This window comes from Myxine glutinosa, chromosome 3, assembly GCF_964187855.1.
Source record: "Myxine glutinosa chromosome 3, kmMyxGlut1.1, whole genome shotgun sequence".
Classification (NCBI taxonomy): Eukaryota; Metazoa; Chordata; class Myxini; order Myxiniformes; family Myxinidae; genus Myxine; species Myxine glutinosa.
In genome coordinates, this window is record NC_136263.1 from 139,505,095 (window position 1) to 139,530,998 (window position 25,904).

Here is a 25,904-nt window from a genome sequence, read left to right on the forward strand (position 1 = left end):
CGCATGCTCTAAAGATTTTTCCCACACTTATGATGTACTAGGTCAAGGTTACGTGATAGCGAAATTTTAAGGTCAGATTCGGATTTGTGGGCACCAAATTAGTTAGAAACAGTTGAAAATAAGTCACAACCAATTTGGCTGTTGACCAGTGTAATTAATGCGCAATATCCTTGATGATCCCTGGTGTTGGGCTAGCGGCTAGGGTGCCGGCTTAGGATATCCTAGGATCCTGGGTTCGAATCCCGGTCGATCGCTGAATTAACGCCAGGAGGGTTGACTCAGCCTGTCATCCTTCCGAGGTCGGCTAATTGAGTACCAGTTCACTGGTAATGCCCTGTTTGTCGTTAAAGGCGGCAAAAAGGGTTGGTGTCAGGAAGGGCATCCGGCCGTAAAACATTGCTTCAAAAAGAGGACCAAAAAACAACAACAACCACGGTTCCCGAAAAAGGCCAACCCCTGCTTGCGGGGAAAAATGGCCTCTAAAGGTGGTTTTTTTATTATTTTTTTATCCTTGATGAACCTTGGAATGCAGTTGGAAAACTAGAACGGCACTCTTCGACATCACGACGTCGACTCGGACTGATATACCTCCGCCCACATTATTACATCATTATAATACTTGTATCAAGTTTGATTTAAATCTATTCAGCTGTACCCCAAGTTAGCACATTTTTACCTGACATGACCTCTGACCTTTTGACTCCAAAATTTAATCAGTTCATGTTTACATCATTATGCATACCTGTACCAAGTTTTAATTTAAATCCCTTCAGCTGTTCACAAGTTCCCACATTTTTACCTGACATGACCTCTGACCTTTTGCCTTTGACCTCGGGACCCCCAAAATCTAATCAGTTAATCTTTACATCATGATACATATCTGTACCAAGTTTGAATTAGATCCCTTTAGCCATTCTCAAGTTATAGACCTATTACAGACATTGACCTTTAACCTCTTGAACCCAAAATCTAATAGGTTAATCTTGACATCATCATACATACTTGCACCAAATTTGAATTATGTCACTTCAACCATTCTCTATAGACCGATTACAGACTTTGACCTTTGACCTCTTGACCCCAAATTATAATCATTGAATCTGTACATAATTATACATATGGTACTTGTACCAAGGACGAAGGACGGGAACAGTGGTGAGTTTGAGGTGAAGGTGGGAGTGCATCAGGGGTCGGTACTAAGTCCACTACTATTTGTAGCTGTGATGGAGGTGCTGTCTCAGACCGTAAAGGAGGGTTTACCGTGGGAGTTGTTGTATGCAGATGATCTGGTGTTGATTGCGGAAAGTATGGATGGACTGAAGGAAAAGATGAACAAGTGGAAGGAATGTATGGAGACAAAAGGTCTGAAGGTGAATATCGGAAAGACAAAGGTGATGGCAAGTGGTAAAGCATGTGGTGAGGTGGAAAGAACTGGGAAGTGGCCGTGTGCTGTGTGTAGGAAGGGTGTCGGAGTGAACTCCATTCAATGTACAATGTGTGCTGAGTGGGTTCATCAAAAATGTAGTGGTCTGAGAGGGTCATTAACCAGTGTGGCAGCTACATTCAAATGTAAGGTGTGCACAGAGGGAGCTGCAGATGGAGGAAATGTTGAGTTGGATCTTGGAGACGGCGTGAAGCTGGAAGGTGTGAAAACATTTTGCTACCTCGGAGACATGCTGAATGGAGAAGGTGGATCAGACTCGGCAACGGTTGCTCGAGTGAGATGTGCATGGAAGAAGTTTCGGGAACTGAGTGGCGTGCTGATGAGGAGGAGAGTGTCGCTGAAGCTGAAGGGAAAGGTGTATGCTGCATGTGTGAGAAGTGTTATGATTTATGGGAGCGAGACATGGGTAATGAACATAGAGCAGCAACGAAGGCTGGAAAGGGTGGAAATGCGAATGGTTCAATGGATGTGCGGAGTATCGTTGAGAGAGAGGAAGACAAATGATGAATTGCGAAAGATGATGGGAATATTGCCTGTGATTGATGCTGTGAAGAGGAACAGGTTGAGATGGTTTGGTCATGTATTGAGGAAGGATGAAAGTGACTGGTTGAGAAGAGTGATGGAAGTTAATGTAGAAGGAAGTAGAGGACGGGGAAGACCGAGAAAGACTTGGCTAAAGATGGTGGAAGAAGAAATGCGGGCAAGGGGGTTAACAAGGAGAGATGCAGAAAATAGGGCAAAATGGAGAAGATTGTCATGGGGACCGCAAGGCTAACCCCCGCTCTAGCAGGGAACATGGCCTTAAAATGCATGTTGTTGTTGTGTGTGTTGTTGTACTTGTACCAAGTTTGAATTAGATCACTGCAGCCGGTTTCAAGTTATAGACCTACTACAAATTTGACCTTTGACCCCAAAATCGAATAAGTTAATCTTTACATTATACATACCTGTGCCAAGTTTGAATTGGATAACTTCAGCAGTTCCCAACTTAAAAACCTCTTACAGATTTGACCTTTGACTCTAAAATCAAATAAGTTAATCTTTACATCATTATATATACCTGTACTAAGTTGGAATTGGATAATTTTAGCCGTTCTCAAGTTAGACCTATTAAAGACTTTGACCTTTGACATTAGGCCTCTTGACCCCAAAATCTAATCAGTTCATCTTTACATTATTCTACATAATTGTACCAAATTTGGTCAGAATCCCATTACTGGTTCACAAGTTATCACGGTAACAGTATTTTTACCTAACATGATCTCTGACCTTTGACCAAGTGACCCCAAAATCGAATCAGTTCATCTTTACCTCATTATACATACTTGCACCAAATTCGACTAAGATCCCTTTAGCCGTTCTCAAGTTATTGCGGTAACTAAAACCTATCACGGACGGACAGCCAGAAAACATAATGCCTCCGGCGACTTTGTCGGCGGAGGAATGAATGAATGAATGATAACGGTACAAACAAAAAGGTTGTATTAGTGATAGTGTCTGCTGTACATACTGACCTGATAAATTTTCAGATAGAATGGCGCTCATCTCAGCATTGAATGTAACACCACAGATTGTATCTGAAAGAGGGGAAAAGGTAAATAAAAGGTTAAACAGATAGGAAACTCCATAAATACCAGAATGACAACTTTGCTCACTTGGGATCTTTGATTCCTGTTTAATCAATATTTGGAACAGGCAGGTGGATTACAATTGATCTCTGGATATGTGTAGGTATAGCAAAAGTGCATACTCCAAAATGCAGAACATGTTGAACCAGAATAACATAACTATCGCTAATGGCACAGTATCAATATTAAAGGGAGAGGAAGATCCCATATAATAAATTGAGCTTCGACTTTTCAGTAATTTAGAGAGAGATGTTGAGCCTGGTGTTGGCTTAGCAGTTAGTGTCGGTTCGAATCCCGGTCGATCGTTGAATTGACGCTGGGGGGTGGAGAGGTTGACTCAGCCTGTCATCCTTCCAAGGTTGGCAAATTGAGCAAATTGAATACCAGCTGGCTTTTTTTTCTTCTTTTTTTTTGTATACTGAATCGAGGCTCGTGAAAGAGCTGACATTTACTTCACAAACAAATCAACCAGACAAACAAAATATATAAAAAGAGGGAGCGGAAGACAAGAGAAGGGGAAGCACACAAACACTTGAGAGCACACAACATTTAAGAGCAGAGAGATGTGTGGGAGGGAGAGGGCTTGGGGGGAGGAGGCATGGGAAGGGAGGGGGGGTGGGAGAAGTATAAAACACAAGGACACCAAGGACTTCCAGGACAGAAGTTGGTATTTCAAAAAAGTGGAATTGGGGTGAAATTAGCGGGGATAGAAAAGATCAAGGTTTTGGATGGGGAAAGATAAGAGATGGTGGTGAACAGCTGTTTTAAAGACCTGGAGGGTGGAGTGAGATTGAAGAGAGTGAGGGAGTTTGTTCCAGAGGCGGGATAAAAGAAGAGTGAACGTGAGCAGACAGTCTTGATTTTGGCAGTTTAACCATAAGTGGGTTGCAGGCAGATCTTGTGCGACCTGTAGGAATATTTGCGGGACAGAGCCCAGAGAGAGCTGGGGGGGGGGGGGGGGGGAAGGCCAGAGAGGAGTCGGTAGAAGACGGAAAGACCACCAACCTGCCTGCGGTGAGTGAGTGAGAGGCTCTTGGAGTTAGCTTCATCGTGGGAGATTCCAATGATTCTGAATGCTTTGGTTTCAACAGCGTGAAGACGAGCTAGGTGTGAGGCAGGAGCACCAGCCCAGAGGGGAGAGCAGTATTACATTGAGCTGCGGATGAAAGCCTTGTATGTGGTGAGGAGCTCAGGTGTGCCACGGAAGGACTTCGCACGACGGAGGATGCCCAGTCGGCGACTGGCTTTGGAGGCCAGATTTGAAATGTGCTTTTCCCAGGAAAGATCATGGCAGATAGTGAGACCCAAAAGCTTGAGTGACAGAACTTCTTGGAGAAGATTATTCAGAAAGTGGATGGGAGGGTTGTCCAGTCGGTCTTTTCGGAGAGACATCGTAAGAGTGTGCGATTTGTCAGGATTGAAAGACATGTTCCACTTGTTTGCCCAGTCTTTGATTTTGTCCAGGTCTGCAGAGAGTGAGGAGGCTGCAGACTGCCGATCTGAGGGATGAAGAATGGAGCGACAGAGAGTAGAGTCATCAGCAAAGAGATAGAGAGGATTTTCAAGAGAGTCAGAGAGATCATTGATGAAGACCAGAAAAAGCACAGGGCCCAGAACACTGCCTTGGGGAACTCCAGCCTGAACAGGAAGAGGAGATGAGAGAAACCCATTCAGGGCCACACGTTGACTACGACTAGAGAGGACGTCCGCCAGCCATGCGTGGAGATTTCCATGGATACCAAAAGAGGAGAGTTTGGTGAGCAGAGTGGGGTGCCAGACCGTATCGAAGGCACGTGATATGTCAAGGGAGACAGCTCTAATTTCCTGTTTGGCATTGAGGATGAATGTGGCGGTGTGGCTGGGATGAATGTGGCGGTTTGTGCCCCGGTTTAGAATAGGTAAAAAGGGAACCATGATGATCGTCATGGGGCCCACAAGGCTAACCCCCGCACTCGCAGGGAAAATGGCCTTAAAAAGGGAATTTATTTTCAGAAAGAGATGAAACTGACGTTTATTGTTAATTATTATTAGTCCCCTATCAGTGTACACGGGAGGGGACTATAGGTTTGCACGCCGTCCCTCCGTCCGTCACGCAAAGAACAGTTTTACGGACTTTTTTTTCTAAACGCTTAAGGCTAATGATTTCAAACTTGGCATATGGTTTCCTCATGATAAGTTACAGATCAAATTCGAACTTCACGACGTTTCGATCATTTTTGACAAAGTTATGGCACTTTGAACTTTGGGAATTCTGATAATTCTGATGATCCTTAACTCAGTGCCATTTTAAGTTTTAATTTCCTTTAAAAAAGATTTTCTCTGCAATAATAGGACCATTTCAGAATGCTTGTTTATTTAGATTTTTGTTGATTCAAATTTTCAGGATTACAAAATGATTACAGTGTGTTACATATTGGCCTCGTTGAGGAATTATAAATAGATTATAATTGATTAAAAATACTTCTGATATTATTGCTGTGCTGTTTAACCACCAGTGAAAAACAACTGCATATGTTCCTTCTCAAAAAATAATAAAAATGGTTTTTACAAAATGGTTTTATTTTTGACACCAAGTTTAAGTGCAAGCTATGACTATGAAAAATAAAATAGGGGAGCCCCTGGGCGCTCACCTGGTAGAATAAAGCAGTATACTACACTGACTAAACGTATTTTAAACACTATCATGGTATTTTTAACGAATTTCAATGGTTGCTAGAAGATGGCAGCATGTAAAATCATACTAACATAATCATAATACTTTAAACAAACAAACAAAACAAGAAATATGTCGTGCATGGCATGGTACTTGCGAAATCCATAAAATAAGTTGTTGGCCTATGATGACCTCAAAATAGTTGGTGGTTGAATTCAGTTCGCCGATATGAAAATACTCTTAAAATTTCAAGTCAATCAGATGAAAATTGAGGATTTTAGAAATTTGGCCTATGTTGACCTCAAAAATATTTTTGGTTGAATTCAGTGTCCAGATATGCTAATCTTCTTAAAATTTCAAGTTAATCGGATGAATATTGAGGATTTTAGAAATTTGAAAAATAGTGGTTGACCTTTGGCCTATGTTGACCTTTTGACCCTTTGACCTCAAAAATAGATAGGATTTTGTTGGACCACGAACTCTACCATTTGGTGAAGGTTCATGACGATCGGTCGGTTTAAAATTGTGACCTGTAGGCAAGTATAAGTAAGCGGACAGACAAACACATGAATAATAACTCATAGAGCGACACTTGGCAAAAGAGAACAAGCATTCTGAGTATTGCGCTGCAATACATGTCCCCTACTGGCAGTCTGTCGTCCGGAAAACTGTTGGGGAAATTACCAAAGTTCAAAGTGCCATAACTTTGTCAAAAATGATCGAAACGTCGTGAAGTTCGAACTTGATCTGTAACTCATCATGAGGAAACCATGTACCAAGTTTGAAATCATTAGCATTAAGAGTTTAGAAAAAAAAGTCCGGAAAACTGTTCTTTGCGTGACGGACTGACAGACAGACTGACAGACAGACTGACAGACGGAGGGATGGAGTGCAAACCTTTAGTCCCCTCCGGTGTACACCGGTAGGGGACTAACAAGGTAGAATGACACTCAGTAGAGCATCCTTTTGACTTCACAAATAATTGATGGTTGAATTATGTGACCTGATATGCAAATCTTCTTCAAATTAAGTTAATCGGATGAGAATTATCAATTTTAGAAATTCGGCCTATGTTGACCTAAAAAAAAAAAGTCTCAAAAATATGAGTGACCATTGGCAAAACAGAACAAAGTAGAATGGCACTCAGTATAGCATCCTTTTGACCTTAAAAGTAATTTGTGGTTGAATTCAGTGAACTAATGTGCAAATAGTCTTCAAAGTTTAAATTAATCGGATGAAAATTGACAATTTTAGAAATTTGGCCTATGTTGATCTTTTGGCCTATTTTACCTCAAAAAGGTGGTGGTTGGTTTTAGTAAGCTGATATGTAAATCCTATTAAGTTTTGAAGTCAATCAGATGAAAATTGAGGATTTTAGAAATTTGAAATTGTTGACCTTTGGCCTATGTTGACCTTTTGGCCTATGGTGATCTCAAAAATAGTTGGTGGTTGAATTTAGTTCGCTGATATGAAAATCCCATTCAAATTCCAAGTCAATCGGATGAAAATTGAGGATTTTAGAAATGGTTTTGACCTTTGGCCTATGTTGACCTTTTGGCCTATGCTGATCTCAAAAATAATTGGTGATTGAATTCAGTCAGCTGATATGACAATCCTATTCAAAGTTCAAGTCAATTAGACGAAAATTGAGGATTTTATAAATTTGAAAAAAGTGGTTGACCTTTGGCCTATTTTGAGCTCATAATATATAAGATTTTGTCGGACCACAAACTCTACCATTTGGTGACGTTTCGTGAAGATCGGTTTCAAATTGTGACCTGTACGCAAGTATAAGTGAGCGGACAAAAAAACACAAACACAAACACACGTGATCAAAATAGTTGTCAATTTTTTAAAATTTTGTCAAGTAATAACGCACAAGACCAACCAATATACTTGAAAAATCTTCGATTTTCACAAGTTAAAAAATACCTATTTTGGGGGGCAACCACCACCCTCTCCCCCGGTCCCACGTAAACACTCCCTCAGGCCCACCCATGAACAAACTTTGGTACAGCACGTGTGGTGAACGTTGTGGTCAAGTTTCATTAAAACCGTGTAGTTTCAGAGGAAAAAGCAAGTTCCCATTTTGGGGTCAAACTTGGGTCCACTTTGACCCCCGGCAGACCCCCGTAAACCGCGATTTTTTTAATGCCATGAACAAACTTGAGTCACAACATACCAAATATTATTTGTGCCAAGTTTCGTTACAATCCCATCAGCGGTTTCGGAGAAGTTGCAAGTGTTTCTGGACTGACGGACAGACGGACGGACGGACGACGCGACATCACATAAGCTCCCCGGAACGACGCTCCAGGTGAGCTAAAAACGGATGAAAAGAAAATCCAGGAAGGCCAACAGCGCACTTGGGCTGTCTAGAAGTACAGTGCAGCTGGGCTCTCTCTCTTGCCCTCACCTAATAGATGTACAAGGCAGCTTGACAAAGTACAGCATATAGTGCGGCCAGGTGTTGCTCTCCTATTTAGTGGGGAAAATGTTTCCTTTTGAAAGAACAAAATCAGCCAATATATTTGTATGTGTCCAAGTTGAAAAGGTGCCCGCTGGTTCGAGGTGAACATGTATCGAAAAGCAATTGGTACATTGTTTAGCAGCCCTGACAAAGCTGGCACCTGACAAAGCAGGGTGCGTAGAAGACAGGTACAACTATACACTGAATAAAGAAAGAAAATAATGCCATACACACATACATGCATGCATGCTTACAATGAGCAACTCTCCGCACTAAAAAAGACAATTCCAATAAATACAGAACTCCTACAACATTTTGAACATCACAGGTAAGATGGTGGTGTTTTTTTGAAGGGATTTTAGCTCACCTGGAACGAAGTTCAGGAGAGCTTATTCGATGGCGTGTCGTTCGTCAGTCCGCAAACACTTGCAACTTCTTCTCCGAAACCGCTGAAGGGATTGTGACCAAACTTGGCACAAATGATATTTGTTGTGTTTTGACTGAAGTTTGTTCATTGCATTAAAAAATAAAAATAAACCAGATCTAAGGGGGTCTACCGGAGGTCAAAGTGGATCCAGGTTTATTTGCTTTTTCCTCTGAAACTACACATGCAATTTTGATGAAACTTCACCACAACCTTCATCACCCGTGATGTACCAATGTTTGTTCAAGGCAGTAGAACAATTGGGGTCTGAGGAGGTATACGGGGTGGGCTGGGCGGTGGTTGTCCCCCAAAATAGGTTTTTTTGTTTGTTTATATAGTCTTGTGATTATGTTAGTATGATTCTACATGCTGTGCTGTCTTCTAGCAATCATTGAAATTAGTTTGAAATACCTTTAGTCAGTGCAGTGTACTGTTTATTCTTCCAGGTGAGCGCCATGGGTATTGACCCCCCCCTTTTTTTTTTTACTGCCTCTGCTCTGGTTTCAGCTCATCCGCTATCAGCCATCCAGAGGATACAGCAAACCCATGACATGCGTTCTTACAGGAACCCCTTCCTGGGTAATCCACCAATCAGAACTTCCCCCATTTCGTTCCTCTTTTATCACTTGTGGAAGTAATGGTTAAATTGCATTCTACCATCCAGACTTCAGGCAAGCGGTGTATCACCATCTCACATCATCCTTTACCCACAATCTATACTCTCATTAAACCAACCCTTGTACTTGCAGATTATTGTGGCTGCCCCGCTCTCCACCTCCACCGGTCAACCACATCTCACCTTTTCCAGCTCATTCATTCTCTTTCTTGCGCTCAAATGTAGCACCACAGTACAAAGGTAAAAACAAAGCATTTCATTTTTACCATCAAATCACTCTTCCAAATGCCGAGACTTTGTATACAAAACATCCCTCATACTAGAACAAGATAAAAGCAGTTATGAGTACCAGTTCTTTTGAACACAAGTCACTCCCAAATTTTGGCTTATGTATTCATCTTGTCCACCCCTTGGGTTCTCCCCTGTGGAAGTATAGATCTTTACTTTTAATTGGTTGAGATTGGTGAGTGAACAGGTGGCTCAGAGAATGTCAGGAATTTGGAAAACCTGGAAATCTCTTGTTCACCTTGTCACGGCCCCGGGCGAGAGCACATTCCTAGGCTTTCACTATTGTGAAGCAAATGTAGGGTTGGAGGATCTCCCAGCAGGAGGGGATGGTTGTCAACGCCTGGGGGGGCGAGCTGGTGCCGGTGAGGCGAGCGTGGATGACCGAGTAACGTTTGCGGAGAAGGGATTAAGATTAGCGCAGAGAGGATTAAGATTGCTGTGCCCATAAAAACGTGAACATTTCTTGGACTTGGGAGACTTGTCACCAGAAGCTCTGACGAACGGAACGAGTACGGAACGAGAACAGCGCTGCGCAGAGGACCGGCCGAAGAAGAAGAACCAACGACTTGAATTGCCAAATTCGTTGAGTTATTGTAGTCATTATTATTTTGAAACAAGTGATCTATTAATTATAATAAAGCCTTATTTGTAAAAGCTGTTTCGGTCATATTGGTGTCTCCTGTGTATTCACAACATTCTCCTACAATTTTGTGGCTTCCGTTCGGGGATCAATTGGACACATCGACAAGATCTTTCTAAAAGGTAAGCGTGGTCTTGTAAATTGGTCCAGTATGATTTGCGAACCTATGTTTAGTTATTTTGTATATATATATGGAGGAGGTGGTGTCTGGGCGTCTCCACAATGCACTATTGGTGCATGAAAGCTCTGAGAAGGAAAAATACAGATGAGACCCTTTTGCTCGGTGCTGTGCTAGCTACACAAAGATCCATTTGAGTTGGTCTGGGTGCTGGGTAAAAAAACCACAAAGAACCATTTTTTGAGCTGGTCTCCGGTGCTGTGGACTTACCCAAAGAACCATTTCTGTATGATTAAGCCATTATAATTTATCGGCGACCTTGTAAAATACAATGTAACGATTTTAACGTTGTAACGTTGTATTGTCCAAAGTATCGTCCTGAAGATGTCTGCTCGTTCCTTTTGTTGAATCGTAATTCCGTTGAATTCTCATTACAATGTGGAATTGAGTACGCTGTGTAGTGATAGAGATCCTTGATGGCGAATCAGGAATAGTGAATGAGCGAACAAAGTCACGGATGGGACATCGACAAACGATTTTTAGCTATTATTCGTGTTTTTAACGATTTCTGTAAATATGTTTTTTCTGCGCTGTTTAATTAATGCGCCAGTTCTGACACGCGCCGCTGAGAAATGCGCCACTGATGAGCGCGAAGCGCGGGCTGTGAGACGCGCGTCTGTGTGTTTGCCTGCATTCACCTGGGTAACTGGGACTGCGTGTTTGCAAGGATGCGTACGTCATACGCTGGTTATTAAAAGCCTTTTACTGGGAACAAATCGACCCATGAGTGCACCATGGGGCGATTTGTTTGCGACCAAGGCTCGTACACTCGTACACCCGTTTACACTTGTACACTCGTTTGCACACTCATACACTTGTTTAGCACTTGCAACGTACCTTTGAGTTGCCCGCCCAAATGGTAGAGGACCCGCTTGGCGTGCGAGAGGCGGCGGGAAATGGAAATATATATATATATATTTTCTCTCCTTCCAATTTGTGGTATCGCGACAAAACGGCTTATATCTTTGGAACGGCTAGTTGGATTTAGACAAATTAAACGAAATTGTGTAGGACGAAAACTGTGGGTCCAAGGTAAGAGAAAAAAAAAAGGGTGGAGGAGAGGGGGAAAAAAATTTCCCGCCAATTTTTCCCGCCATTTCTTATAACACCTAAAACTCGTTCGATTAACATATAAATTAATGACAGACAACGCCATCTGATGCCGGTCCAGAATTATTATGAAAGATGGCGATTGGATGAAAATTGCATACCGACGCCCCCAGGGTAGAATCGAACATTTTTCCCTCATTTCCATTTTGGCTACCTGTGCTGCTACCTGTCTCTTGCTCCCGCTCCTTCTCCCTCCCCTCCCTCTAGTTCCCATTGGCGGACGTTTTGCGGGAAGCAAAGCGTTTTGCGGGAAGCTTCCAGGAAGCAAAACCAGTGCTGTTGTTTATTTTGTGTTTTTTCCTGTGCTTCCTGTACTCGCATTGCTGTACGTTATTTCACTTGGGTTGAGGCTCTTGGGTTCGTCATTTGGGTTCACTTGGGTTCTTCATTTCGCACTTGAACTCACTTGGGTTGAGGCCCATATAACATGACTAGCTGAGGTACCCGGCTTCGCCCGGGTTGAATAAAAAAGTGCTGACTCTGCATTTCTTTTATTTAATTAATATTGTGATGCCATGAACTTGGTATCGACCTGCAGGCCAAACCGTTGGTCAGATGAGCTTGATACCTTGACCAATTATAGGAGGTCACTTGATTGGATGCATATACTAAAATGCATCCCTGCGTTCATTTTTCGATCGATTGAGTTGAAACTTTGAGCAATCGGATCTGGGCTGTCGTTGTCAACGACTCTGGCGCGCACCCGTCCAATCAGGATGGAGCGGTATGGTCCCCGGATCATTACTGCCCGCAGTTTTAATTAGTTTTATTTTTACCTTTCACTCTTTTCGTTCATTGTTCTCTTGGTCATACAATGTTTTTTTTTGAAGACATGTATGTCATGATATATGCAAACTGTTTATACAGGAAATGTTTGTTGTTCTTGTTGGTTGATTATGAGAGATGATTATAAAATCATGATGATTATTATGAATGATATCATAGGGCTTCAATGCAGAATGATTGCACGAACTGGGGGGAAAAAAAAAAAAAAAGAAGCTTTCAAGCCCTGTGGAATCAATTGGGTATTACAAGCAATTGAGTTTCAATTTTTTTTAGCATGATTGAAGGAAAAAAAAAATTGGCAAATTATGAATTGATCATCGTTTGTTCGTAGAACATTTCAGGAGTTTTACGAAATTTTGATTGCCAAGAGCTTTTGGGTACTATTGAAAATGAGACATTTTTCCCAATGAAGTTTCACATCTGCCATCAATTTTGGCTGTCTCACGAATGAAGGATGAGTTGCCTTTAGTGGTTGCAAAGTCGAATTTGTGGTGACCAGGCAAAATATGTCAGATATGACCCTAGTACAGAACAGTGATTCGTCAATTAACATGAGGTAGGCATCAGAGGTGACGACCGATGATCTTCGATCTCAGTCAATAGATAAATCTATCCTGACATCTTTGATGAAAATGATGATTTGAATGAATGATTTGATTTGAATGAATGATTTGATTTGAATGAATGATTCATGATTTGAATGATTTGAATGAATGAATGAATGAATGATTGATGAAATGACTGATCTAGAGTGATTAATGTGATTTATTGATGAATATTGATAGATTAATTGAAATTGAATGATTGAATTGATTTAATTGAATAAAGTGATTGATTGATTGATGAGGATGCAGTCTCAAGAAAGAAGCTTTGATATCTTTGTGAGATATTATCAATGTGAGGATAAATATTTGATAATAATCCTAATAATTTTAATCCTAGGAATAATATTGCTAATAGTTTGTCTGAAGGCTTTGATAAATACTTGTCTAAAGCAAACAGTGACTTCTAAGATGACAGAAGTGTGGGGTATTTGGCATCGCCAGGCTAGCTTATTGGTTTAGGAATGTTTAGAGGTCATTACAATGTGATAATTACTTGTGTGATCATTTGTGAAATTTCATGAACAGATATGTGAAATGGATCTAATGTGAGTGTGTATGAGAAAATTTGTTGCAGGATTCGTGGAATGTTCAAGGTCGGACATGATCGTTGGAGAACTTACAGTAAATTTGGGAAAAAGAAGTGACCTTCCATAAAGTTCTCACAAAGATTTCATAGGAAGGAAGAGGATAAATTTGAAATGGAAATTCTGAAAAAAAATAAAAATAAATTAAAAGACCCTGTATTGAACTAACACATGTGCTTAGGGGGAGCATCATGGGGAATATAACTTTTCAACTTTCGGAACAATTTCGGAACAAATTTCAATTTTCGGAACAATTGATTTACCAGTTAATGAGACGCTATGAAAGTCGCAAGAAATTTAATGATAACATGACTCTCACATAGAAGTCATAGGATGAAGCTGAAGGGATAGGTGTATGCTGCATGTGGGAGGATATGTGCGTGTGTGCAACGAAGGCTGGAAAGGGCGGAAATGCGAATGGTTCGGGGAATGTGCGGAGTATCGTTGAGAGAGAGGAAGACAAATGATGAATTGCGAAAGATGATGGAAATCGAGCCTGTGATTGATGCTGTAAAGAGGAACAGGTTGAGATGGTTTGATCATGCATTGAGGAAGGATAAAAGTGACTGGTTGAGAACAGTGATGGAAATGAATGTAGATTGAAGTAGAGGACGGATGAGGAAGACCAAGAAAGACTTGACTAAAGATGGTGGAAGAAGAAATGCAGGCAAAGGGGGTTAACAAGGAGAGATGCAGAAAATAGGGCAAAATGGAGAAGTTTGTCATGGGAACCGCAAGGCTAACCCCCGCGCTAGCAGGGAAAATGGCCTTAAAAGGCATGTTGTTGTTGTTGTTGTTGTTGTTATCTGGCATATGAAAATATCTGCTATTAATCTTGGGGTAAAATTTTGGGGAGAATGGACCAAGGAAGGTAAAAGGGAGCTGGAAATGTTAATAAGGATAGACCAGATGGGAAAGCACTAGATAAATTATTGTGGGAATCAAAAAGGGTAATTTCAAGGTGACATTATAGGGGTTTTCTAAGAATAGACTTTTGGTCCATTTGGGTATTAGCATTTCTAAAATTGAAGGATAAATTTTATGAAATTGAAATAAAATAGAAATATAATTTGATTATGAAAATTATCTCTTTTGTCAAGGGAGATGGAATATAAAGATTTGATTTGCTGAGTTATGAGCAGCCATTCATTGATAGTAAAAATTGGAAGTAATCTTGGGATTCCATTTTTGATAGAATTTATATGAGAATAACAGCTATTTATGGATATGAGCTTCATAAAAAAATGTGGGAGTACAAAATCAGCCACATTTGGGAGAGGTCTTACACTGATTTACCAGAATACTCTGCTGATGGATTTATATATATATATATATATATAAACTTGAATTTTATCAGCATATAAATTGTGCTGTATGTATGGATGTGTATTAGGCATAGCTGATATGGGAAAATAGTAAAGAAAATTTTGCTGGTTTGAACTATTGTGAATTTTAAAACGGAATGCATTGTGAATCTTAAACCAAGGGGCAGACATGAACGCGCTGTTACGTTATTTATACTCAGAACGCGATGTCACATGTACCTGCAACATATTTGTTAATCTCGCACACCTACATTGGCATACTGGTGTCAGTAGTACTCACTGGGTGCATAGAAATGGATGAGCAACAGTTAAGGGGGTGTAAAAACACTTACTTGGATATTTTCTACAAAAGTAGGGGTTTCAATAAGTGGTAGCTGTACACATGGGATTCATCAAATTAAGTTTTGGAGTTCAAACAAAGTCACTGGTTAACAGATGAGAATGGATAGTAAATAAATTCTTCGATGCTGGGTAAATTAAGTACGATATTACTAAGACTTATGAGAGCTATTGTTCTTCCTTACAGCAGTGGAAAATTATTGAAAAAAATTAGATCCAACAAAATGAATCTATAAATGAATGTGATAGGGATAATATCCTCAATTTGTACTAATTATTTGATTGTGGGTAAAGGAATTAATTTATCGTAGTGGATTGTTAACAGCAGCCTGAAAATGTCCTGAGAGTGTGCATCCATGTATTCAGAAATCCCAGATTTGTTTTTACAAACAACATTTTGGTAGAGGTCTTGTGTGGACGAGCACTTGCTTGGTAGATAAAAACGGTACTGCATGCTGGCAGCCACTTTTGCGGCCAGTTAGGCCAAACAAATTGAGAGGAAATTGTAGTTAAATACGTAAGTTACACATGGCTATTTGTAAAAAGGAAATTTGTTGAGATGGGAAACATTTTTCAAAGGTTTATTAAAGTGTTATAATATGACATGTGGCAAGGCAAACTATTGCATGGGAAAATTAGATCTGGTTATAGAATAAATTTATTGACCCCTTGAAGTTAATTCTTCGAATCATTGTTTCACTGGCAGAGTGTTGTGAAACTGGCAGAGTTTCACGCACCATTGACTACCTGATGGTGCGTAGGCGAGATAGGGGGCACCTCCGGGACACAAAGGTGATCCCGGGGGAGGAGGCTGTTTCACAGCACCACTTGGTTGTCTGCGACGTCAGGGTGAAAGGTGCGAGGAGAGCTCGGCGGGTGAAGTACCAACCGAGAATGAAGGTGTGGAGGTTGAAAGAGGTGACAGTAAGGGAGGCATTAAAAGAGAGGCTGAGTAGGGTCGAGGATGATGTGGTTGAGCTTGAAAGTGGTTGGATGTCGATGAAAGCTAGTCTGTTGGGAGCCGTTGGTGAGGTATGTGGATGGACAAAAGGACCACCGAGGCACTCGGAAACATGGTGGTGGGATGATGAAGTTGGAAAGAGGATTGACGAGAAGAGGAAGAAGTTCAAGGAGTGGCAGAAGGCGAAGGGTACGGGAGCAGAAACAGCAGAGCATGAAAGTTATAAGGCAGCCAGGAAGGCTGCAAAGAAAGAGGTAGCAAAGGCGCAGGAGGCATGTAGGAAAATGTTCGGAGAACGCTTGGATTCGGAAGAGGGTCAGAAAGCAGAATTCAGGATTGCAAAGCAGATAGCGAAAGAGAGGTGTGATGTGATGGGGGTGAGTTGCTTGAAGGATAAAGTGGGACAAATCGTTGTCGACCCAGATGGAATTAAAGGAAGATGGAAAAGATATATGGAAATGCTGTTGAATACAGAGAATGAATGGGATGGCAACATAGAGAGTAACCCAGTTTTAGGACCGGCAGAGAAGATAACTGAGAAGGAAGTTGAGGAAGCGATAAAAGCAATGAAGGGTAGAAAAGCGGGAGGGCCGACGGGAGTTGTGGGAGATATGTTGAAGGCAGCAGGAAGTTGGGGTGTGAAGAGAATGACAGAGATCTGTAATCTGGTGGTGAAAGAAGGCCGCATTCCAGTGAATTGGGACCTGAGTACCCTCATCCCTCTATACAAGGGGAAAGGTGACCCTCTGGAGTGTGGCTCGTACCGAGCGATAAAGTTATTGGAGCATGGAATGAAGGTATTGGAAAGGGTGTTGGAGAGGAGGATAAGGAAGAAAGTGAAGATCGACGAAATGCAGTTTGGATTCATGCCAGGAAGAGGAATGACAGACGCGCTTTTCATTGTGAGGCAGTTGCAGGAGAAGTACATGGAGAAGAGGAAGAAGTTGTTTCTTGGGTTTGTTGATGTGGAGAAAGCATTCGATAGGGTACCACGCAATGTATTGACATGGGCATTGAGGAAGTTAGGAGTGGAGGAATGGTTGATCAGAGTAGTGATGGCAATGTACAAAAGAGCGCGCACAGCTGTAAGGACGAAGGACGGGAAAAGTGGTGAGTTTGAGGTGAAGGTGGGAGTGCATCAGGGGTCGGTACTAAGTCCACTACTATTTGTAGCTGTGATGGAGGTGCTGGCTCAGAACGTAAAGGAGGGTTTACCGTGGGAGTTGTTGTATGCAGATGATCTGGTGTTGATTGCGGAAAGTATGGATGGACTGAAGGAAAAGATGAACACGTGGAAGGAATGTATGGAGACAAAAGGTCTGAAGGTGAATATCGGAAAGACGAAGGTGATGGCAAGTGGTAAAGCATGTGGTGAGGTGGAAAGAACTGGGAAGTGGCCCTGTGCTGTGTGTAGGAAGGGTGTCGGAGTGAACTCCATTCAATGTACAATGTGCGCTGAGTGGGTTCATCAAAAATGTAGTGGTCTGAGAGGGTCATTAACCAGTGTGGCAGCTACATTCAAATGTAAGGTGTGCACAGAGGGAGCTGCAGATGGAGGAAATGTTGAGTTGGATCTTGGAGACGGCGTGAAGCTGGAAGGTGTGAAAACATTTTGCTACCTCGGAGACATGCTGAATGGAGAAGGTGGATCAGACTCGGCACCGGTTGCTCGAGTGAGATGTGCATGGAAGAAGTTTCGGGAACTGAGTGGCGTGCTGATGATGAGGGGAGTGTCGTTGAAGCTGAAGGGAAAGGTGTATGCTGCATGTGTGAGAAGTGTTATGATTTATGGGAGCGAGACATGGGTAATGAACGTAGAGCAGCAACGAAGGTTGGAAAGGGTGGAAATGCGAATGGTTCGACGGATGTGCGGAGTATCGTTGAGAGAGAGGAAGACAAATGATGAATTGCAAAAGATGATGGGAATAGAGCCTGTGATTGATGCTGTGAAGAGGAACAGGTTGAGATGGTTTGGTCATGTGTTGAGGAAGGATGAAAGTGACTGGTTGAGAAGAGTGATGGAAATGAATGTAGAAGGAAGCAGAGGATGGGGAAGACCGAGAAAGACTTGGCTAAAGATGGTGGAAGAAGAAATGCGGGCAAGGGGGTTAACAAGGAGAGATGCAGAAAATAGGGCAAAATGGAGAAGATTGTCATGGGGACCGCAAGGCTAACCCCCGCTCTAGCAGGGAAAATGGCCTTTAAAATGCATGTTGTTGTTGTTGTTGTTGTATTGTTTCACTGGCATTTTGAGTTCACATTGGAGATAGTTTGGTAGAGCTTTGGTTAAAACCTTTGGTTGCGGTATTTTGGAACGAATTGATAAACCATAGGAGATTGATAAGAATAGAAACAAATATGGATCCAAAATAGAAAGTTGGATTCATGCCTCTCATTGCAAGCGAGCACATGGGGCTAAGGTGGATCGTCCCACAGAAAATGAGGCTGCACCTAGCAGCCCAGGAGAACATTCAGTGGCGGATAAATGATAGTCGTGATTTCCATTCATTTGAATTACATTTTAACACCCCTTGCATTGATAAACATTACATTTTCAACATTTAATATTCCTACTTGAATTAGGGAAGATAGTGACATTTATTTGCCTACATGACATACCATTATCTACTGATATTAGCGCAGCATGAGGGATAATGTATCACAACTACACTCATAATTAGGGGATTTAGTTCGACCCTGGGAGATAGGGGGATCAGGGTAAGACAAATAATCTGATTTATGTTACATATTAAGGGATTTTCTTTATTTACCTTTTAGGAAGCTTGTTAGTTTGGTATATAATGTTGAATGTCATTGACATATAATTATGTTATAGGTATGAACATATACAAGGGGTAGCTCACATGTTTTACAGATGGCTACAGGTGGGACAAGAGGGAGCAAGATACCACGATTATATAAAAGGGGGTGCCTTTGCATGGTTGGGAAACACATTTGGAGGAGTAGCAGCTAAGATACTCCAATACTTGTTTGTTGGTTTTAGTAGTTATATTGGCAATTGTTTTAGTGGTGGCTTGCTTGAAAGCCTTAGTGACGGTGTGTTTGAATAAGGTAACCAACAACACTATGATAATGCATGAAGTGACAAATGAGGAAAGAAATGTGGAACCACAAGAGGAAGACTTTTATGGCGACATAAATACCGAGATTAAAAGAACTAGGACGTGCCCGCACGTACGTGCTTGCCCGTACGTGCTTGCCCGTACGTGCGTGCAAAAAAACATGCGTGCAAACAACAACAACAAAAAACAACTTTGAAACCACGTGGCAGTAACGACCACAGAACCCCCCCCCTCTATTTACATGAAATGGTTTGGTCCATTCGCAAAGCCAGTAACGACCACAGAACCCCCCCCCTCTATTTACATGAAATGGTTTGGTCCATTCGCAAAGCCAAAGCGAACGGCTTGCGAGTACGGTGACCATACCTTGGGAACCACTTGTCCGATTAATTTCAAACCTTGAAAAGGCACATCCTCGGGTCCCCAGCAATATACCTGGCAAGTTTCAAGTATATCGGACCGGTAGTTGTCGAGAAACAGCGGTCACAGACAAACACACACACACACACACACACACACACACACAGACACACACACATACACACAGAGATTACTGGAATTATAGATAGATGAATCAAGTGATGTTGCAAATGAATACAGTAGAGTTAAGATAAGGGCATAACAAAATGTTGTGAATTGTGTCAACCGGTGAACTTCTATCACCACAAGTTACACACTGTTTGAGGAAAAAAAACAAAAAAAAAAACAAACAAAAAAAAAACAGTGGGGTGGAATTATGATACTAATACATTATGCTTAATTTGTTGGTTTGCAAAATTTGTTGGGAATTAGATATTCCTGTTTGTGAGTGTAATCATATACACTCATTATAAATGCATTTATTTTCTGTGAGTAGTGTTAAAATAACTGCATGAATTTTAATTTTCAAACTATATTGATTTGAAAGCAATTTTAAATGCTATTTCTTAGTTTAGTAATAAAATACATACCTGATTGAATATTATTTGTGTGACGCATATAAATGAATATAACTTTTTGAATGTTTTAAGGAAAAACAACAAATTGTTGAATGTGAAACTGTCGGAAGATATACATGATTATGCTGATTTCATGGTAAGATGTACCCTATCTGATTCAGTGTGTGTGGAAAGCAGATTCAGATGTGACTGAGCATAAGGATAAGACGAGATCACATTTTGAAGGGAGTGATAACGGAATTGGGAAGAAGTTCGAGAAAGAAAATTTGTCGCAAAAAATGAAGTTAATCTTGGCATACACCCTCCTTCTCAAAGAATGATGAAGACATTCTCCTGTGTAACTTGGAGATGGATGTTTACCTTCACCAAGGAAATTTATGCGACCATTTGCCTGGATCACACTGCAACATATGAAAGAAAGGCGATCACTTACTCTTGTTCGAAGGCTTCGAACATTCATCACATCAGAAGTTGCAGGACAACAACATTTTACCTGCAGCCTCTACGAAATGCGGGGACATATGTTATTACTTCACCAACTTCAACAACTTGGGAACGAGCATGGAGCTGCAAGCAAACGGCTGTGCCTTTTCACAACAGCTGTGCACGATTCTGCTGGTTGCTCTTGGTATGGACCATGGATGACCTGAACATCATGGTCCCAACATCATTGTGGATGCATCTGGCATCCCTGTTCCACATCTTGCTGGCCAATCAACATCACACCAATACTTGCTGCCCACTCATAATGAGGGAGGAGGCAAGTCGACTACAACTGGGCGAAGGCCTTGTTCAGGAATTATTATGGTTTGCAGCAAGAGTGGCAAGAATGCTACATGGAGAGCGGGGTCAGTCTATGACTCCGCACAGTTATTACAACAGCGAGACCCTACACGAAGTAGTGCAGGTGCTATGAAGACATTAGAAGAAAATGTTTCATACCTGAATTCAAACATAAGTGATCAGCCCTTCCTTTCAAACAAAGAGTCAACATTTGTTTGGAGGCAAACGTTTTGCCAGATGTTGCAGATGCTTTATAAATTCGAAAAATGGTGAAGTGAAATTGTTGTGTCTTGGTGATGGTGAAGTGTTGTTTTGCAAAGATATTTGTGATGCAAATGAAATAGATTGAATTAACAATATGGAAGGAGTCAATGGCCAACGAAATGTTTTGTGATCAGATTCTTGCAGGATGTTTGTGGTTTGAGTACTTGTTACCAAAGTTGTGGTTTGAGTACTTGTATTGATGTTTAATTGTTGTGATTGATTGTTTACTTGTACTTGTATTGATGTTTAGATTAATGGTTAATATAAACAAAAACAAAAAGATGAGGGAATTGTGGAAGTATAGATCTTTACTTTTAATTGGTTGAGATTGGTGAGTGAACAGGTGGCTCAGAGAATGTCAGGAATTTGGAATACATGGAAATCTCTTGTTCACCTTGTCACGGCCCCGGGCTAGAGCACATTCCTAGGCTTTCACTATTGTGAAGCAAATGTAGGGTTGGAGGATCTCCCAGCAGGAGGGGATGGTTGTCAACGCCTGGGGGGGGGGGGGGGCGAGCTGGTGCCGGTGAGGCGAGCGTGGATGACCGAGTAACGTTTGCGGAGAAGGGATTAAGATTAGCGCAGAGAGGATTAAGATTGCTGTGCCCATAAAAACGTGAACATTTCTTGGACTTGGGAGACTTGTCACCAGAAGCTCTGACGAACGGAACGAGTATGGAACGAGAACAGCGCTGCGCAGAGGACCGGCCGAAGAAGAAGAACCAACGACTTGAATTGCCAAATTCGTTGAGTTATTGTAGTCATTATTATTTTGAAACAAGTGATCTATTAATTATAATAAAGCCTTATTTGTAAAAGCTGTTTCGGTCATATTGGAGTCTCCTGTGTATTCACAACATTCTCCTACACCCCTAACCCTAATCATTACCTGCATCACTTGTTTGTCTATCTCCATCTACCTTCTAACTCCACCCTGCTATTGGTGTTTCCCCGTTCTCCTGCTGATTCCCTTGTTTCGTTTTTTAATGTTTTTTATTTATTCATGTTGAAGGCTCAAGTCACGGACTATTTAGTCCTCAACGAGGCCAGGCCTTAAAGGTGCGGAGTGAAATGAGTAAGAAAAGTGTATGAAGAAAAGTGTATGAAGAAAAGTGTATGAAGAAAAGTGTATGATGTTTGTTTGTGAGAAAGAGGTTGAAGCTAGCCCGGTAGCTATGGTTTGAGTGAGACAGAAAGTAAAACCAGCAATCCTGACACGGAGAGTGCAAGATGGTTCTGGGTACAACTTCACCACTCCTAAGTCCGAACGGTTGTTACTACTCTGAGCGGTTGCTGTCTTCAACTTAATACCTAAAAAAACGGTCCAACCGGATGGGTGTTTTTTAAGAGACACCATCTCCGTACTGGATGGCCGTTGGCCCACAAAGGGAGCTTATCCGCCCTTTAACAGGTATTGTTTTTAGTCCTGCAGGGTGTCACAGGCACCCTCCCCACTGGCAGTCAGTGCGGGTAGTCAGTTTAGTCGCCGACGACCTGTCCATGCGGCAGGTAGCACAGGGTTACATGTTACCAGTGGCAATCAAGAGACCAACCTGACTGACTATGTTACATTGTGTCCTGATCTGTTCTGTGCCCCAGTTCTTCCATGAGCCGAGACCACGGACAATTTAAAAAAAAATTAAATGTAACTTACGGCCAGGAGTGCTTATGGCCCTGATGTTAGGCGATGCAACTTTCTGCTGGACTGCATAGTCACAGGCTGCTAGAGCGTTTGCCAGTGGTGGTTTACTGCTGTTCATGACGGCTTCATGTTCTGAGCCTGGAAAAAAACAGACGTATTCGTAAAAAGTGAGAAAGAGAGGAGATGCACAAAACAAAGGCAGGTGGGGCCAGAAAGGAAAAACAAAAACAAAATGTGACGAAGGACGTGCAGATCTGGAAGTCATTGCACAGGATGGCTTCTATGCTTTGCAATTTGGTAAACAGCGAATGTTAGTGCCACACATTGTACTATACAGTCGGACCCCGACATTCGCGGGGGATACATTCCTGGAAAATGCCGTGAATGTGAGAACAGCGAATGTGGGTGCATTATTTCAATGGGAAAAGGGTGGATAATTTCCTGGCCGTTCCTGATTCACAGAAAAACCCATGAAAGTCAAGGAAAATCCACAAATGTCTGGGCATTGTTTCAATGGGGAAAATGGGGATAGCTAATTGCACTGAATTATTGGAATCTCCCGCGACGAAGCTAACTCCGAGAGCCTTTCACTCACTCACCACAGGCAGGTAGGTGGTCTGTCTTCTACCGACTCCTCTCCGGCCTGCTCCCCCATCTCTCTCTGTACTCTGCCCCCCAAATATTCCTACAGGTCGCCCAAGATCTGCCAGCAACCATCTTATGGTGAAACTGCCAAAATCAAGACTCTCTGCTCACCTTCACTCTTTCATTCCTCTTTTCTCCCACCTCTGGAACAAACTCCCTCACTCTCTTCAATCCTACTCTTCCCTCCAGGTCTTTAAAACAGCTGCTCATCACCATCTCTTATCTTCCCCCATCCAAAACCTTGATCTTTTCTACCCCCGTTAATTCACCCCAGATCCACTTTTTTGAAATACCAACTTCTTTCCTGGAAGTCCTAGCAGTATCCATGTGTTTTTTTTTTTACCTCTCCCACCCTCCTCTCCCCCTTTGCCTGGTCCCGCCCCCAAGTCCTCTCCCTCCCACAGATCTCCGGCTCCCTTTATCTTATGTTTTGTGTTAGTTTGTTTTTATGTGATTAATGTTAGCTCTTGCATGAGCCTCGATCTTGTACATACATACATACATACATACACACACACACACACACACACACACACATACATACATACATACACACACACACACACACACACACACACACACACACACACACACACACACACACACACACACACACACACACACACACACACACACACACACACACACACACACACACACACACACACACACACACACAAAAAACATGCTGTGGAGTGTTTCCATTTTGTCCAGTAACTCGCAGGGGATATACCATGTTACACAGCTGGTCGGATATCCTGTGAAGTTATGTTTACAGTACGAATGGTGGGATATCCTACGAAGCAATGTTCACAGTGTGAATGGTGGGATATCCCGTGAAGCTCACCTATAGCATGGCAAAAATATTTTTATGTGGCCACGACAAGGCAAAGCACATGGCTGCGAATGTAAAACCAGGTCATGCTCACGGCTCGTAGAAGATATTGTTGCAGTTTTGAGAACCCAGCACAGGTAACATCATTAAAGGTTAAAGTTTGCACCCCATAGATAGGCCACAAGCAACACATAGGTCACCTTAGGACGGTAGTTATTTCTTAGTATGTGTTTAGGATAAGGCCATTCCCAATAGTTGCATCTGCGTTGCGTAAAACAAATAAGAGTAGGCCCCTCGTCCATTTTGCAGCCTCCCTTCCATCGACGCCATTAAGCGCTAGCCAGTCTGTAATCGCCCTCGCCCTTTAGGTTGCCAGCAGCCTTCGCAACCTCGCTGGGCTTCCGCTCAAACCAGCCCAAAGGCCACGAGGTAAGGCCCGAAAAGGGGGCGGAGCGCAAGGGTGGAGGTGCGGCCACGTCAAGCCGCCATCAAGGCGGAGCCGGTAAGCCCTCAGCAGCCAACCAGGGTTGAGGTGAGATCGCCTGACAGGGCGTGCCTGGAGATTCGAGAGGGTTCGCTGGGCGTGGCAATATAACCCCTTGCGCGAGGCCCCCACCTCAGTTATGAGGAGGGACGCAGCTGCAATCATTGCGCTCTTGAGTTATGATGGGAGAGGCACCTGGTTTGAATACCTGAGTTATGAGCAAGAGTTATGAACCAGAAGGACTGATTGGAAGGAGCGCATTCAGAAGGACTTGAGGGGGCGAGCGCGTTGTGCGAAATAACTCGTACGATTGGCGTTGAAGGACATTTGTTGGAGGAACGCGCCATTGTGAAGGGTTTGTCGGGGATCACCGGTGGAGAATTCGGCTTGGGCTTGCGGTGTGCAAACATCCAAATGCCCGTATTCCTATTACATACGCGGCCAAGAGCCACAAAGTCGCCGATAGCCCAGCTTACCGTTTCCCCGATATAATTGTCCGCTCACGCCTACGCTACGCGGAGAGCTGCCTGCCGTCCACCATCGTCTGCTGGTACGGGTCGAGGACCGGGACGAGCTGTGGACGCCATCGCTGGACCTTCCACCCTCCCTTCGTCATCCCCGCGTGAGTCTGAGTCTGAGACCGAGTCTGAGGGCGAACGGGCCCGAGTCCAAGGGATAAGTAAGACTGTCTAAGGCTGCCCTGTGTACTTTTTCTTCTTTTCTTGTACTTCCTTTCTTTTCCTCTTCTAATTGTACAAATTGTTAATAAATTACCTTGTTCTTCCTGGTTTCTTCCTAATTCGATCGTCCTAGTCTTTTCTCCATTGGGTAAGCGTGGCACGATTAGGAACCGCTAGAATCGGGTCTAGTCATTGTTAACGGCCCGAATCGCGGCTCGCTTCGCTCGGCGTGTCCACTAACGCCGTGGTTTGGGCGAGAGTTATTTCCTTGCTTACTTTCCTTGCTTATGGTGTTAGTACTGAGGTAATAGGACTAATTCGACCAACAACCCTATTTAACACCGACCGGAAGGAACGTGATAACTTCGGGATCGCGTCGGCCAGTAAAAGGACAAGGGGATTAATACCCCCTTGATAAGGGGAAGGCCGACGTCAGAGATCCGCAACAATATGTTTTTTGCGTATGACCAGGTCCTTCGCGCGTGGCTGGTGTAAGATA

At 42.5% G+C, this 25,904-nt stretch overlaps 1 protein-coding gene across 3 annotated transcripts in view; it reads right to left on the reverse strand.

The window, feature by feature from the left end:
* NCAPD3 (non-SMC condensin II complex subunit D3) overlaps nucleotides 1-25,904 on the reverse strand; it is a 181,100-nt gene that overhangs the window by 10,460 nt on the left and 144,736 nt on the right. For all 3 annotated transcript variants that reach the window (XM_068110014.2, XM_068110012.2, XM_068110015.2), the window contains 2 exons: nucleotides 22,774-22,899; nucleotides 2,959-3,021 (listed from right to left, as the gene is read on the reverse strand). In XM_068110014.2, the coding sequence (XP_067966115.2) occupies nucleotides 2,959-3,021; nucleotides 22,774-22,899 (189 nt within the window). The remainder of the gene's footprint in view (nucleotides 1-2,958; nucleotides 3,022-22,773; nucleotides 22,900-25,904) is intronic.